Here is a 15539-nt window from a genome sequence, read left to right as displayed (position 1 = left end):
AAGTGTCAATAGATATCACATCTTCGAATATCAAATTTTTAGAGGGATTGAAGATGCTGTTAAAAAAATAAAACAGAATATAGAAATTAGTTTGACAATGCTGTTACAAAGTAAATAAATTTTTTTTTTTAGTTATTCTATTTTTTAAAGGAGGTTCATATACCATGTACAAGGCTACAGAACAATAATGTGCTATTAGTGCACCGCAGTGGATTAAATACTAAAGGAACTATCAATAATAATCCCATTATTATTCTGATAACCAGTATATTTATTATAAATATTAGATAATTCAGTTCACAAGAAAACTGCCAAAGATAAGCTTTCTGATATGAAAAGTGGCGGTCAAAAATCAGCTTTCTCTTACTCAAAAAGTGGTGAAAAAAAGGAATGGTAAAAAATATAAGATATTTTTTTATAGGATAGAAAATTAAGACTACTGCTTTGGTGGCATAGATTTTTTTTAATTGTAAAAAAAGAGTGAATACAGTTACTGCATTGGAAAATTTCAGTATAATATTGGCAAAAAAAAAAACAAATTGACAAGGAAATAGGAGTGTACAACAAAAATAATCTCTACGAATAAATGTTCCACCCTAATTATCGAGTAGCATGGGATGTAAACAGTTGTCAGTATATCAGGTTAGGATTTACCACACATTAACAGAGAAAGTGAAATTATATTTTCAGACTTAAATCCTATTTTAAATATTCAGAAACAGTTTATTAAAACTGATCCATTGATTTTGAGAATATAAATGAAGAGTAAATTTTCAAGTCAGTATTTTTTCCATTACTTTACATCAATTTTAAGTGCCATAAAACTTGAGAAAATTGTTAAGATTCACCAAAATAGATAATGCTAGTTGTATGTACCACAGCTTTTGAACATTAACTGTTCTAAGTAGATGCTATTATTTTTCAACAAATTATGAGGGAAGCATGGTTATCCACAAAATGAATGAGAATTAGTTGAAGACTGTTGCTGATGGTTGAAAGCAGGAAAGTATACAAATTTTGATTCTTTACATGATGGAAGTTATTTGTGTTCTCAATGAACAAGAGTGAAATTTTAAATAAAACGTGTGACTCAATTCCATAGAGCAGAAATGTGAATAACTAAAATATTATTGTCAGGTAATTTTTGGAAGGATTTACTTAGATGATTGTGTCATTTTTACCAGTTCAGTTTAGCAATTTCTATTTCAATTTTGCAATTTAAATTTGCACTTATTTGACTAATAAGATTAATCTATACACAGGAGTAAAATTGATAAACTGTTTTTTCTTTATAATATTCTTCATCTTTAAACTACTTTGAATGTAGGGTAATTACGTATGCTACTTGGAATACTTTTATTTTTAGCTTATACATGGACCAAAAAATTACATAGCTTTCTTCAACACCCATTATAAAGATATATTACTCTGGTGCCACTTCCTTTTTTTTATGCTTTACATTTTATATTTTACTGGTTATATAGACATTTTTCCTACCTTTTTTTTTCAGAGATGCAGGCGCCTAAGCAGTGTCAGGCTCACTAACAGGTTTCGCTAGTTATAACCAAGGGCATATATACACTTGTGCACCAACTAACCCTCCACCCTGGCTTCCGCCAGGGTATTGCTAGTAAAGCATTTCATCAGGAAGGGAGAATTGCCTGCCTCAGTCATAACAAACCAAAAGAAAGTCACACACAAAACACTGGTATCAATGCATATAACACATCAGATATACACACCGACAACAACATATCATACAAGATCCATGCAAGGAACAGGATATAGGTTCTCACAACCACGTGATACACACCATGCAGCAGTCAAAACAGAAATCTCATAGTCACACTAGTACTACAATCAGTTATACCACTTATCGGTGGCCACCTCACATATGCCAGGGGACCTCCGCATGTACAGGGAACCCCCTAGGTACTCAGCCAAGAACCTGCCCACCCCAACGCATTCTGGTGCCATTCTCCTTTGCAGGACTCTTCATATAAATGCAGCTTAATCCTGATGAATCTTTCCACAGTCTTCCACTGTGCCTCACCTTGTAATACAACCTGTAGGGTGTTCTCAGGGTGGAACATGTGCTCATATCTCAGGTTGCCCAGTATCTCTATGCTCCATGGCGAATCGTGGGCAAAGAAAGAATACATGTTGGGTAGTCTTGCACCTCGCACTCTGGACAATTTTCAGACTGGTTGAGCTCAAATCTGTATAAATACAACCTGAATCCCCAATGACCAGTCAGGAATTATGTTAATTCAAAATCCAGCATGCTATGGGTCCTGTGACACCACCCCCTGATGTCTCCAATAAGGCGATGGGTCCACTTACCCTTCAGAGTGCGATCCCACCACTCCTGCCATGTTAGTATAATGTTCTTCTAGTTCTTCAGCAGAGAGCTTCCTTTCTTCTAGTGCAAGTGTCCTCAGTTCCCTAGTTCTGCTATACCGCATAATCAACAAGTCAGGCAGGAGTCCAGGTAAGAACGGGATCACCAGAATATTAAAAAATAACATTCTACTAGTCAGAGCATGGAATCTTAGAAGTCTAAAATGGTTAACCAAAGATTTAGAAATCAACTCGTCAACTGCAAAGCTTACCATGGAGCAGACATTGATAGCGACCATAATTTAGTGATAATGACATGTAGGCGGAACAAAAGGAACTGGTAGAAAACCTTGGGTTTCAGACAATGTATTGCAGCTGATAGATGAACGTAGAAAATATAAGAATGCTAGTAATGAAAAAGTAAAACGAACTATCGACAATTAAGAAATACTACATACAGGAAGTACAAACTAGCAAAAGAAGAGTGGATTAAAAAAAAGTGGAAAGAGAAATGATCATTGGTAAAATAGACAGAGCATACAGGAAAGTTATGGAAAATTTTTTGGTACATAAATTAAAATCTAATAATTTGTTAAACAAAGATGGTACACCGATTCATAATACGAAAGAAAAGTTCAATAGGTGGGTGGAATATATTGAAGAGTTATACTGAGAAAATGAATTACAAAATGGTGTTATAGTGGAAGAAGAGCAAGTTGAAGAGGATGAAAGGAGAGAAACAATACTGTGATCTGAATTGAAGAGAGCATTAAAGATTTGAATGGCAGAAAGTCTCCTAGAATAGACGGAATACCTGTAGAATTACTGCACAGTGTAGGTGATGCGATAGATTATCCAAACAGGTGTGTAATATTTACAAAAAAAGGGGAAGTTCCATCAAAACTTCAAAAAGAGTGTTATAGTCATGATACTAAAGAAAGCAGGAGCAGATACATGTGAAGAATACAGAACAATTAGTTTAACTAGTCATGCATCAAAAATCTTATCTAGAATTCTATACAGAAGAATTGAGAGGAGAATGGAAGAAGTGTTAGGAGAAGACCAATTTGGTTTCAGGAAAAGTATAGGGACAAGGGAAGCAATTTTAGGCCTCAGATTAATAGTAGAAGGAAGATTAAAGAAAAACAAATCAACATACTGGGCATTTATAAACCCAGAAAAGGCATTTGATAACGTAGACTGGAATAAAATGTTCAGCATTTAAAAAAAAATTAGGGTTCAAGTACAGAGGTAGAAGAACAATTCCTAACATTTACAGGAACCAAACAGCAACAGTAATAATTGAAGAACATAAGAAAGAAGCCATATTAAGAAAGGGTGTACGATAAGGATGTTCCCTATCTCCGTTACTTTTTAATCTTTACAGAACTATTTAATCTTTATAGAACTAGCAGTTAATGATATTAAAGAACAATTTAGATCTGGAGTAACATTGCAAAGTGAAAAGATAAAAATACTATGATTTCCTGATGATATAGTATTCTGGCCGAGAGTAAAATAGATTTAGAAGAAACAACGAACAGCATAGATAAGTCCTATACAATAACTACTGGGTGAAAATAAACAAGAACAAAACAAAAGTAATGAAATGCAATAGAATAATGTAGACGGACCACTAAATATAAAAATAGGAGGAGAAAAGTTTATGGATGTAGATGAATTATGTTATTTGGGAAATAGAATTACTAAAGATGGATGAAGCAGGAGCGACATAAAATATCAAATAACACAGGCAAAACGATCCTTCAGTCAAAACAATCTTCTTTTCTTGACAGGTACCCCGATACCTGTCAAGAAATATTAGTAGCTTTTAAAATGCGGTGCTATAGGAGAATGTTAAAAATCAGATGGGTGGATAAAGTGACAAATGAAGAGGTGTTGCGGCAAATTGATAAAGAAAGAAGCATACGGAAAATATAGTTAAAAAAAGAGACAAACTTTTAGGCCACATATTAATCATCTGAGAATAGTTGCTTTAATATTGGAGGGAGAGGTAGAAGAGAAAAATTGTGCAGGCAATAGGGATGCAGGATGTAGGGGGTATACCAAAATGAAACGACTGGCACTAGATAGGGGATCTTGGAGAGCTGCCTCAAACCAATCAATGACTGAAGAGCAAAAAAAATTATATTAAAACAACACAGTCATTAATCTTTCATGCGGTTGTACTGTACTGTAAGACCGATGCCAATGTCGAACAACGTTTTTTGGTATTCTCACAACAGTATTGAAATGATGAAAGCTCTGCCCCCCCCCCCCACTATTTACTTTTAGATGTCATAGGCAATGGTGATAAGTTTTAAATATTTACACTTTATTATATTTTATTTGAGAACCTACACAAATAGAAAAGTGGTAAATACGTAAATACATAAGTGGAAAAGTGTAAAGATGCTGAGAGAGGATTCTGTCATCTCTCAGCAGCTTTACAACTGCATAGTTCAAGTGTTCAAAGAATGTTAGTGAACGACTTGCAGTTCCATCCATACAAGTTGCAGATCGTCCAGGAACTGAAACCGAACGATGCAGTTGTGCGAGCACAATTCTGTAATGTAATGCTTCAGAAAATAAACGATAATGAAGAGTTTGTTCACAAACTGTGGATGTCAGACGAAGTGCATTTCCACCTCAGTGTATTTGTTAACAAGCAAAATTTCATATACTGGGCACAAGAAAATCCTACGCAGCTACACCAGCGTCCGTTGCATAGCCAGAAAGTGACCTTGTGGTGTACTATGTCATCTTACAGTGTTATAGGCCCTTATTTTTTTGAGGATGACAACGGTCTTGCGATTACAGTGACGTCGGCTCATTACGTAGCCATGCTTGAAACCTTTGTTGTAGAACAACAAAAGAGATTTCCACCGATTCTTAACACAGCCTGGTTTCAACAAGACGGAGCAACGTCACTTACTGCACGAATATCGATGGCACCTGTATGCCGATTGTTTGGACAACGTGTCATTTCACAAAATGTTGACATTAGATGGCACCCCAGATCGCCTGATCTCTCAGCTTGCGATTACTTTTTGTGGGGTCACCTTAAAATCAAAGTGTTCCACAGTAGACCTGCTACAACGGAAGAACTGAAGGATAAGATCCGAGAAGCAATTGTGGAAATTCCAGTTGAGATGTTACGTCAAACCATGAACAATTTAACGAAGAGACTTCATGAGTGTTTACGTAGAAGAGGAGGTCACCTGCAAGATGTCATCTTTAAAAAATAAATTAAAATGTATGTATCCTAAAATGGCAACATTTGTACAATTACATGAAATAAAATTAATTTTCTAAAAAAATTTTTAATTAACGTTATTTAATTTTTTAAATTTCCCGTTTCTTTGAATCAGCCTGTATAATTAATCCTTTCAAACTGACTGGAACACAAATATCAGCCATAGCTTTATTCTTTTATTGCTAAATGTGTGCATTACCTTACAACAGTTTTTTATTTAGGAATGTTTTTTGTTTATAGACATGCTTTACAATATATTTATGTTGATAAATGCATATTGTCATGTAGATTGGGAGCCTAGCTGCTGCCAAGAGGATTCATCACCCAGTTTCAGATAGATGAAAGACCGTTAGTGTGATGGTTAGCTGTAAATGGAGAAATAATCTGAATTAGTAGTGATGGAGGCAGGCACTGGCAGTCCCTGAAGGACAATTGAGTGGGAAGTACTATCTAGGGATGCACTAAAATAAATGGCCCACAGCTGATAAGGAAACTACATCGTCAAGAATTAGCTATCTTAAAATAAGCTAACAAATTTCTGATGCAGAAAACTGCTTGCCTTTGAGAAGTAGATAGGTGTACCAGAACAAGTTGGTCTGAAAGAGAGGTATTGAAGACAATAGAATAATTGCTGAAAGAAGTCGATAGTTATTGTGAGCACCAACTAAGTGATCATTGATACTACTTGAACAACAAACTTTTTTTTTACCGTGATGTTTCTAATTTTTTATCCTGGCCAAACCAGTTAAACATAACCAACATGCTATTCAGGACTCATAAAAGCTGTAACCTAAAAGTTCCAAAATATTGCACTTGAAGAATATGATATATAAACATATAAAAACACACAACATTGATTACAAAATGAACAGGCACAATTTAAATTGCACACACATCAGTTAAAAAAAAATTAACTGCCAGCAGTAAAGTACCTGAATCCACTATGAAAACAGCAGCACCAGTTACTGAAGATCATTGTAAAGATCACTAAAAGGTTTTGAGGTAATTTCTTTAAAAAACTCTGTTTGGTTTAGTATGTCATTACAAAAGTCTTAATTTCAAATTATTAAAAAAAAATAATAATTTGATTGGTTCTTCAACTAAACTAACATGATGATAGAAAACAAACTGAGCCATCAGCCCTAATAATTATAAAATAAAATGCCAAGTTCATCCATTTCATTTTCAAACTTACAGTCAAACTTTCACTTTAGGTTGTTGTCTCAACACAACCAGAGGGCAAGAAAAATTAATGTGATATAATAGAATACGATTTAGTAATATGCATTATAGAATCATTAATCAAATTTTATTATAGTACATATTAAATCAAATTAAACACAAAAAAATGCAACAAAAAATTAAAAATTCATCACAATATTTTTAAATAAAAAAACTAGTTTTTAAAATGTTGCAGATTTTTATTCTGAAGTAAGCATTATCTTCTTATACATGTCTATATTTGAAACTTACTGTGTTATTTTGTAATTTTTTTAATTTATTTTTAGGAAGGTGTACCATACATGGGTTGCAGTGCTGGGACAAATGTAGCAACAGTGAACATCTGTACTACCAATGACACGCCAATCATTTATCCCCCATCTTTCAGTGCACTTAATTTAGTACCGTTCAACATAAATCCACATTATTTAGATCCAGATGTAAATTCTGTACAGCAAGGTGTAAGTGTGCTCTTTTATATGTGAATATTTTCCCTGAATGTGTCAGGTAAACAAAATTAAAACTAATGTATTTAAAGATGTAAGATACATTATAAGTTTATTTATTTGGTTTACACATATTTTTACTTTCCCACCTAGTGCTATAGCAGTAGCAGGGAAAATATGGTAATTATTCAGTTTGGTCATATGCGGTTTAAACCGGATCTTTATGTTTTGATATCTAAGGAACCCAAAATACCAGATGGAAATTTTCTTTCTGGTATGTTGTGTTAGTGATAGTATGTTCAGTGTTAGGTTTCACCCTAAATCACCTTATGTCCAGAACTACTTGGGCAGATTACTTCTACAAATGGGGCATTGATGACATTAAATTTTCAACCTCAAAGGTCAAGGGGGTGAGGCTGTAGAGCAAGGTCACCCTCAATATCTTGAGATTTCACCTAATTAAGGTCTTATTTTTCATAGGCACATTTGTTAATAATTGAAAAAACTGATGTGGACACCACATGACTTCCTTGTACGCCTATTAAATTACATTTACACATTTTTAAAAAGACAAAATTATCTTTCACTAATAACTTATGATTTTTTTAATTGTTATTGAATTATTTATTGTAATTAATTATAAATCAATATATTTAAATTAAAAAAAAAAAAAGGAAATGAAGTCGGATGTGAACCGATGTGCTTTCCCCTTCTTAGGTTCAAATATTTCATTAATTAAAATTTCATTTGGTATGATATATCGTTGAAAAGCTCTCAATGAGGACTTATTACTGCAGTTAAGAAAAAGTTCAAAATCAAATTTTTTTAGAAACTTTTGGTCCATTTGATTGCAATCAAAAGGAGAGGTGCACAACTAGATGTTACAACAGTACTAAATCCAAAATTTCAACATTCTACAGCTCATCATTTTTGAGTTATGCAAGATTCATATGTACGTACGTACAGATGTCATGCTGAAACTAGTCAAAATGGATTTAGGGATGGTCAAAATGGATATATTTCCGTTGAAATCTGGAAACCAAAATTTTTTGCAATACAGTATATTTTGTGTAATAATATTTGCAAAATTACACCCTCACCCCAAAAAATGCTCTTAAACTAGTGGCTAAATGGGAATATTGTGTCATTAGCACCCCCTCTCGCCACAAGGACTGCTAGTGTAGCACTAATGTACAGCTGCTGTGGTTGTCTTCTGTGTTGTAACGTCACAGGTGAGCGGTAGTATTAAATAAATGAATAATATAAAATGTAGGAAAGGATTTATAGTGGCCGCTAGTATCGCCACACCCACGTGAATGAAATACAGTATGTGTGCGCGCTTCAGTTAGTATCATTGAATTAAATAAACAAAAAATATTATATTTAATTAAAATGATAAATATTTTTAATTAAGTTGTGTGTGTAAACTGTGCATCAGAAAACAGTTCTATGATAGGAAAGTCCTACAACTGTGTTGTCAGCCTTTTTTTATGGGTTGCATATAATTTCCTGTAGATTTTACGTAAACTTTTTTTGTATGTAGTTTTTGGAACATAATCTTGTTTTCCAATTAACTTGTATTATTGTGTATAGAATACTAATTAACAGTTTTGAATGCTAATCCTGTCATATTGTAAAGCTTCTAAGGAATGTTACAATCCTACTTGCGATGCATTATTTTTACATTTGATTATAAATCATTTAATTTTCTTGTACAGCTCTATATTTATTACCTGTATATTTACAAATCACCAAGGTTTACGTAATATCTTGGCAAGGAATAAAAAAATTATACCCTTTAACTTAGTTTCAACAGCAGTTTCCAGTGTGCGATATGCATACCAATAGAGACACATAACAAGATACAAAAAACCATTGAATGATACAAGAAAAAGAAAAGTACATAAACGTAAAGCTAAAGCAGATATTAAACTCATAAATCAGCAAGATAATGAAATACGATTTTATTAAGTAATAAAATCTTGTAGAAGATCAAGATTTATAAAGGACTATAGTACCAAAGAAATGAATAAAATAGTTACGATTTACTTTCTGAAAATTTTCTTCCAGTTCTTTTTAACTACAATTAAGTTTCTAACTCTATGGTATCGCATAAGGTGCTGTTGTTTCCAATTTCCATTTGAAGGATAGGATATTTCTAATATTACTGTTCTGCCTTTATCTCTTGCGTTCCAGCAATATCCATTTCATATACAAAATGGAATACATTTTGGTTTTTATATTATTCAAAATAGCATTTTTTTTTTTATTAAATTGATCTATTTTTTCAAATCTCAACCCATTTTTAAAATGGAATATTTGTTGCAATTAAAAAATCATTGGAAACTACCAGTTTTTTATTTCATTGAAAAGGCTGGGGATTAACTTGCTGACTGAAAGGCTTTTAGGTAGCCTAACCCTCAGTTAGTGAATGAAATAAGCAACATTGGGAAAACACACGTACATTTGTCTGGACATGTGAGAACACATGTTATGTTTGTAATTGATACTATCATCTGGTAGAGGACCGATTATTTTTTTTAATGAAAATAGTCATCATTGCTTAATAGTTTTCATTACTCCTTTATATATTCTACTGTGTATAGTATTGTCATCTGACAGAAAAGGCAAGTGTAAAAGATTAATTAAAAGAAGGAAAAACAGATCTTGTAAAAATATCTGAAGAGCTGACATCAACAATTACATTTTTGTGTAAAACTGAACCCTTAGGAGAAGATCCATTGTCTGTTCACTGATTGGTGATTGTTGTAAAATATATTTGCTATTGATATGATAGCAAATGATTTGATTAACCTGGAGTTAATGTTAACCCTTTTGGTGCAGGCCCAAAGCACTTGTAGATATTCATGCTATTAATTACAACTCATTTGTATTTCAATTAACCACACATCTCAGGAATAGTTGACCTGAGGCTGTACAAGAATACACTTCATTTACGTTCATACATATAATCCTCTGAAGTGAATACTTATGGTTCCAGAGTCTAAAACAGAAAAAGAGAGGAGCATACTTATACTACTTATCCTGCCTATCTACTCTATTTTTTATCCTTAAAACATATATTTTTAGAACAAGTTTTTTAGTTCTATAAAATGCATAAATAAAAAAAATTTAACCGGCCTGTTATTGTTGAAAAGTAGATTATATATAGATCTACATGTTTCTATAATTACTAATAATTATTATTTTTAATTTAATTAATAAAGGAAGTGAAAATAGGCACTAAAACTACATAATTTTTCCAGTCCACTTTAACAGATTTCAGCAATAACTTCAGTTGATTGTCAACAGATTTAAAAAAATGAGGTGTTATTTTGTTTAAGAAAAGATTAGCATTTTACCCTAAAACATAATTTGATAAAACTAACAGAGCTATTATGATTAAAAATTTTAATGGCCACCATTTTGAAATTTTTAAAGGTAAAAAAATTAATTATTTATAATGCTTAAGTTGTTGGTATACAAATACCAGATTTCATTAAAATACTCGTTTCTCAACCCCAGGTATAAATTTTTATTTGAAAAACACATAATGGTGGGCAGAGGAAAAATTAAGTGACGATACCATACCTTGAATACCTTGAATATTTATTTAAGATTTAAAAATTACAAATTCATAACTTAAGATATAATTTACCAAATTTTTAGTTAAATCATTTGTTAGGTACGATATAATATTTAAAAAAAGAATTTGAACATGATCCTTTTGTAGCACACAATTAGTATGACTTTTTCCACTAGCTTAAATTAAAGGCTTTTGTTACTTGCAAGTAACAGTAAAACAGGCTTTCTTTACTGAACTTTTGATCTGATAGGGGAACTTGTATTTGAATTCCTAAACACTGTAAGAGAGGGATGTCAACATACTAAGCTTACTAACAGTATAGAGAAGTGAAACAATTTCCTTTCTTGCTTTCTTCACTGATCCAAACATTCTGTGGCATGCCAAACCTACTAAAATGCAAACGTTCAGCTCTGTATTACCTTCAGTGTGCTCACCTTAGGGATTGGTTGTGTAATGAATACTATTACTCTTGGAGAACGGAACTCTTGACTAGTGACTTACATCTCAGGACAATACATGCATCACAGCTATGAAAAAGACCAAAATATATAGTGCACTCCTGTCAGAATACAATGCATTGTATTCATTACCTCAACGTTAGTAATAGATTTTTTGTACCATAAATAATTAAATAAATGTAATTCCTCTTAGAAGATAAATCTCAATTTTTTTATTAAAATTTTAAACTATTTTCATATAGAATAACAAAAAATTCAATATTCAAGTTTTATGTTATTTTGTTATATTAATCTGATTATTTTGAAGAATTTAATATAGTTGATTACTTGAAAAGGATGTAAAATTTTATTAACATATTAAGTACTGCTACAAATCATTCATCACATCCTCTGAGCAATAACTACTAACAGTGGACCCGGAGGTAAAAAAAAAACAAAAAAATATTAAGTTCTGATACACCTACCTTCACTATTATTTAATGTTATTTGAATTTTAATAGTCCTTGTGTAGTAAATTTGTTGTCACTGACAAACTAATCAAAATTATTTCTGAATTGTACATGTTCACTGAGCCCATTTTATTATTTGATTAGGAGACAAGAGAACAAAGAATAAACCAGTATCATGAAATTCCTAATACGCCACCAGTTGTCGGTTTAAGAGAAGGAAGTCTGCTACATTTGAATGGGAACAAACTTACCTTGAAAGGTGATAGAAAGGCAAGACTTTTTATCAGGTGTGTATGCTATTAAGATTATTAAACGACCTTTATTATATTAAAAATTTCTTTCAGTCTCTGTAATTGTAAAAAGATTGATACATAAAACCAAGAAAAAACCATGAAACTAGAATGAAAAATTGACAAAAAAAAAATTATCATTAATTTTCACTCTTTTGGTTTTAAGACCTCGAATGTATTATTGTTTATTTTATTGGCATGAATTAGTAAAAGTCATTGGCCCAAAAAATTCCAATAGTGTGAAGTTATCTAACTTAATGAAAACTCCATCTAGCGTAATTGAACTTCTGCTTATTTAGAAAGCAGAAGTATTAGTGTGACTTTAGAGAGAGAGAGAGACAGCTGGCGATTAACCTGACTTCATTCCTTTAAACTTTATTTTTAAAAAGGATTAATGTTTTTTATTACACTAAAGTTACAATTGATTATACTCACCGGTACATATATTGGCGCAGGGACTGAAAGCCTATGTACTAGTATTTTGTATAAATTGGTCTTCTATATGTCTTTTGTGGTATACAAAACATATATTGATGTTGTGATCTAGGCCTACTTCCTGCGTATAGCAACTAATAATAATATAATCATACATGACTAATGTACTATTTATGAATTGTTGTAAACACAACAAGCAATTCTAAGAATTTCATTTACTTATTTTTAATCTACTCTAATCATTGCGCTGTGAAGAATCGTATGTCTCACATCACTTTTAATTTCATCCGTCTTCTTTCTTTCTCCTTCTACTGACTCTTTCAATGCAGTTGTCAACATTTCACCCTATTACATTTCTCATACCTTCCCCTTACCAGAAGCCAAACTGTTACTCTTTCACATTCTCTTCCATTATTCTTATCAATCTCTGGTTTAAGATTCAAATAATATTTTTGCAGCATGGGCTACTGTACCTGTTTCCTTCATAATTGGTATCTACTGTTTTCACAAAGTCTTCAAGCCATTTACTGATCCTATTACACAGTTCAACTATTTCTTCCTCATTTTCCTCATTTAAGCATTTATACAATTCTATAGGAAGTTCATATAATCCAACTGACTTTTTATTCTTAATTTCTTTAATTGCTTTCTGTACTTCACATTTTAATATCAATGCTCCTTTATCCTCTTGAGCTCCCATTCCTTTTCTATATTTAGTTCATCAGGTTTCTCTCGTCATACTTTCTATCTTTCTTCTCTTGCAGTATTTTACCATCCTCATCCTCAGTTTCTCTCATTTTACCATTCCCTTTCCATTTTTCCATGTAATGCTCTTCACCTTCATATACATCATATTGTTCAACTGTTTTTTTCTAGATCCTTAATATCATTATTGCGTTGTAATTGTCTTTAGTACAGTGAAATAACATAATTCACTTTTTTTCAGGGGTCAGCAGCCAGTTGAATATGAAACTAACTCGGATTTGAGTTTTTTACTGCAGTAACAACAGAAGTTTCTTATGACAAAAATTTGAAAACAGAATTTTTAACAGGGTGCTGTTAAAAATCTTAGCAGGGTGCTGTGTAAATGTCTGCTCAAATATTACTCTTTTAAAAATTATACTTTTTTGTGTTAATATAATTCATTTTTTTTTTTTTTTATTGTGAATTATTTACGTTTTTCATACTGTTATTGTATTCTAAATTTTATGTACTTTTATTTCCAATTACATATTGGTATCTATGTACTAAAAAATTAATTTATATATTGGTCTGTGTACTGTAAAAGGTATATAATAGGAAAATATCTGAATTTATAAATTTTATATATTTAATTTTCCTAACATGTAGTTATTTATTTACTCTTCTAATGATAAGATGTTAATAACATCTTAATTGATTAATATAATCTCTCACTTATCCCTTTATAGTATTATAATCTTGATGTGATTAATCACATTCTTTTTGACTAATTTTAATATTTCTGTTAGTTTTCTTATGAAAAAAAAAAATTTATTATATTTTTTGAAGAAAACATTACTTTTTGTATATAATTTAGTTGTAAATAATTTTCTTATGATACATTTGAATGGTGGAAATGCCAAATTTCAAACTCTCAAAAGAAATTTTGCAGGATAATCAAAAACCCTTTCTGAATTAAAACTGAATGAATTTTTGTTGAGAAAAAACACACTTTGCACAATATGTTATCTATCAAACAATGCTTAACCAATAACAGTGCCACTGCCATAGCATATGCCACAGTTATATAAATAAATAAATATACATTCATTACAGTTCTGGACAGCAAAATTTACATATATGGTCATATCATTCAAAATTTCAAAATAGAAAACATAACTTCAAATAAAATGACAAATTATTAAATAGTTTGTATTAAATTCTAAATCTATTACATCAAAACAAACTGAAAATGTGGGATACTGTGAAAACCAGTTATTAGAAATTAATATGGTAAGTTTAATTATTGTGTAAGTTAAGTGCGCATCCTTGCCAGAGGAAAGGATGCTGGCATCCACCATGCGATCCCACTTTGGACCGACCAAGGCTCTTCTTTCTTCCTCCTTCTTTTTGGTTTGCTCCTGCTGATGGTCTGTGAATGAGTCGCTCTTGGTTTGCCACATGCATGCTTATATACTTAACCTGCATGTGGTGGGAGAGTTGCACGATCAGCCTGCTTGGTGGGAAGGAGTAGGTGGACTGCAAGCTCCCCTGGCATCAACCAGCTAGCATCACACTTACTGATAACAAACATACTATGTGGCAACAGTATACAAACATTTTATATATATATAAGAAAGAGAAGTATTTCTAAATAAATATTTAATGTATCTTGAACAATGATGGAGGACCACGGGATTTGAATGAAGAATTTAGAGGCTTGGATCTGGATTTTGAATTTTCAAAAATCAGTAATTGATAGCTTCAGATATTGAGAAATCATTTAATTTATCACACAATTAGAGCAATTTGCACTGAAATATTAAAAAAAAAAACAATAACTGAGAAAGAAGAATAACTCAAACTAAGCAGCTGTCAAATATGTGCCTGTGACACACAGCAAGGGCAAGTGTTAAGTGCCACTATTGAATACACTATGATATTCACCATTTTTAAATTTTTTCAAGTAATTTCAGGTAGAAAAGTGTCTGGCTGGTGAGAAGGCCAAGAAAATGAGCAGGCTTATTGCTAGCCTACTCCCAAATACAAGAGCCCCACCCAACAAAGGAGAAACTGCTTACTGGCATGATCTATTCAACCCTGCTATGTGGTGCTGAGTTGTGGGTGGGCGTTGTAAGATTTGCCAAGTACATGGGTAAATTGGAGTCTATCCACAGGAGGAGTTGCCTCAGAGTAGCACCCGCCTATAGAACGGTGTCCAGGGAGGCAGTTGAGGTGATTGCTTCAACTGGAATAATTTACCAAGGAAGGCGCCTCCATCTTTGTTATGAAAATGCAGATAGTTACATTTTCTTGGAAAAAAAGCTGCTGTAGTTTTTTATTCCATTCAGCTGTGCAGTACTCAGAAGATTGAGTG

The 15539-nt window shown here is 32.2% G+C and overlaps 1 protein-coding gene across 2 annotated transcripts in view; it reads left to right on the top strand.

Moving 5' to 3' along the window:
* The window catches only part of LOC142319023 (alpha-aspartyl dipeptidase-like), a 30208-nt gene extending 16564 nt beyond the window's left edge, over positions 1-13644 (top strand). Inside the window, exons 3-5 of one of the 2 annotated variants that reach the window (XM_075355836.1) lie at positions 7105-7278; positions 11901-12043; positions 13428-13644. In XM_075355836.1, the coding sequence (XP_075211951.1) occupies positions 7105-7278; positions 11901-12043; positions 13428-13485 (375 nt within the window). In that variant the 3' untranslated portion in view covers positions 13486-13644. The remainder of the gene's footprint in view (positions 1-7104; positions 7279-11900; positions 12044-13427) is intronic. The other variant, XM_075355838.1, reaches the window with a different exon arrangement.
* The last annotated feature ends 1895 nt before the right edge of the window (positions 13645-15539 follow it).

The sequence above is a fragment of the Lycorma delicatula genome, chromosome 2 (assembly GCF_047948215.1).
Source record: "Lycorma delicatula isolate Av1 chromosome 2, ASM4794821v1, whole genome shotgun sequence".
NCBI classification, from domain to species: Eukaryota; Metazoa; Arthropoda; class Insecta; order Hemiptera; family Fulgoridae; genus Lycorma; species Lycorma delicatula.
This window is presented reverse-complemented; position numbering and strand designations above follow the sequence as displayed.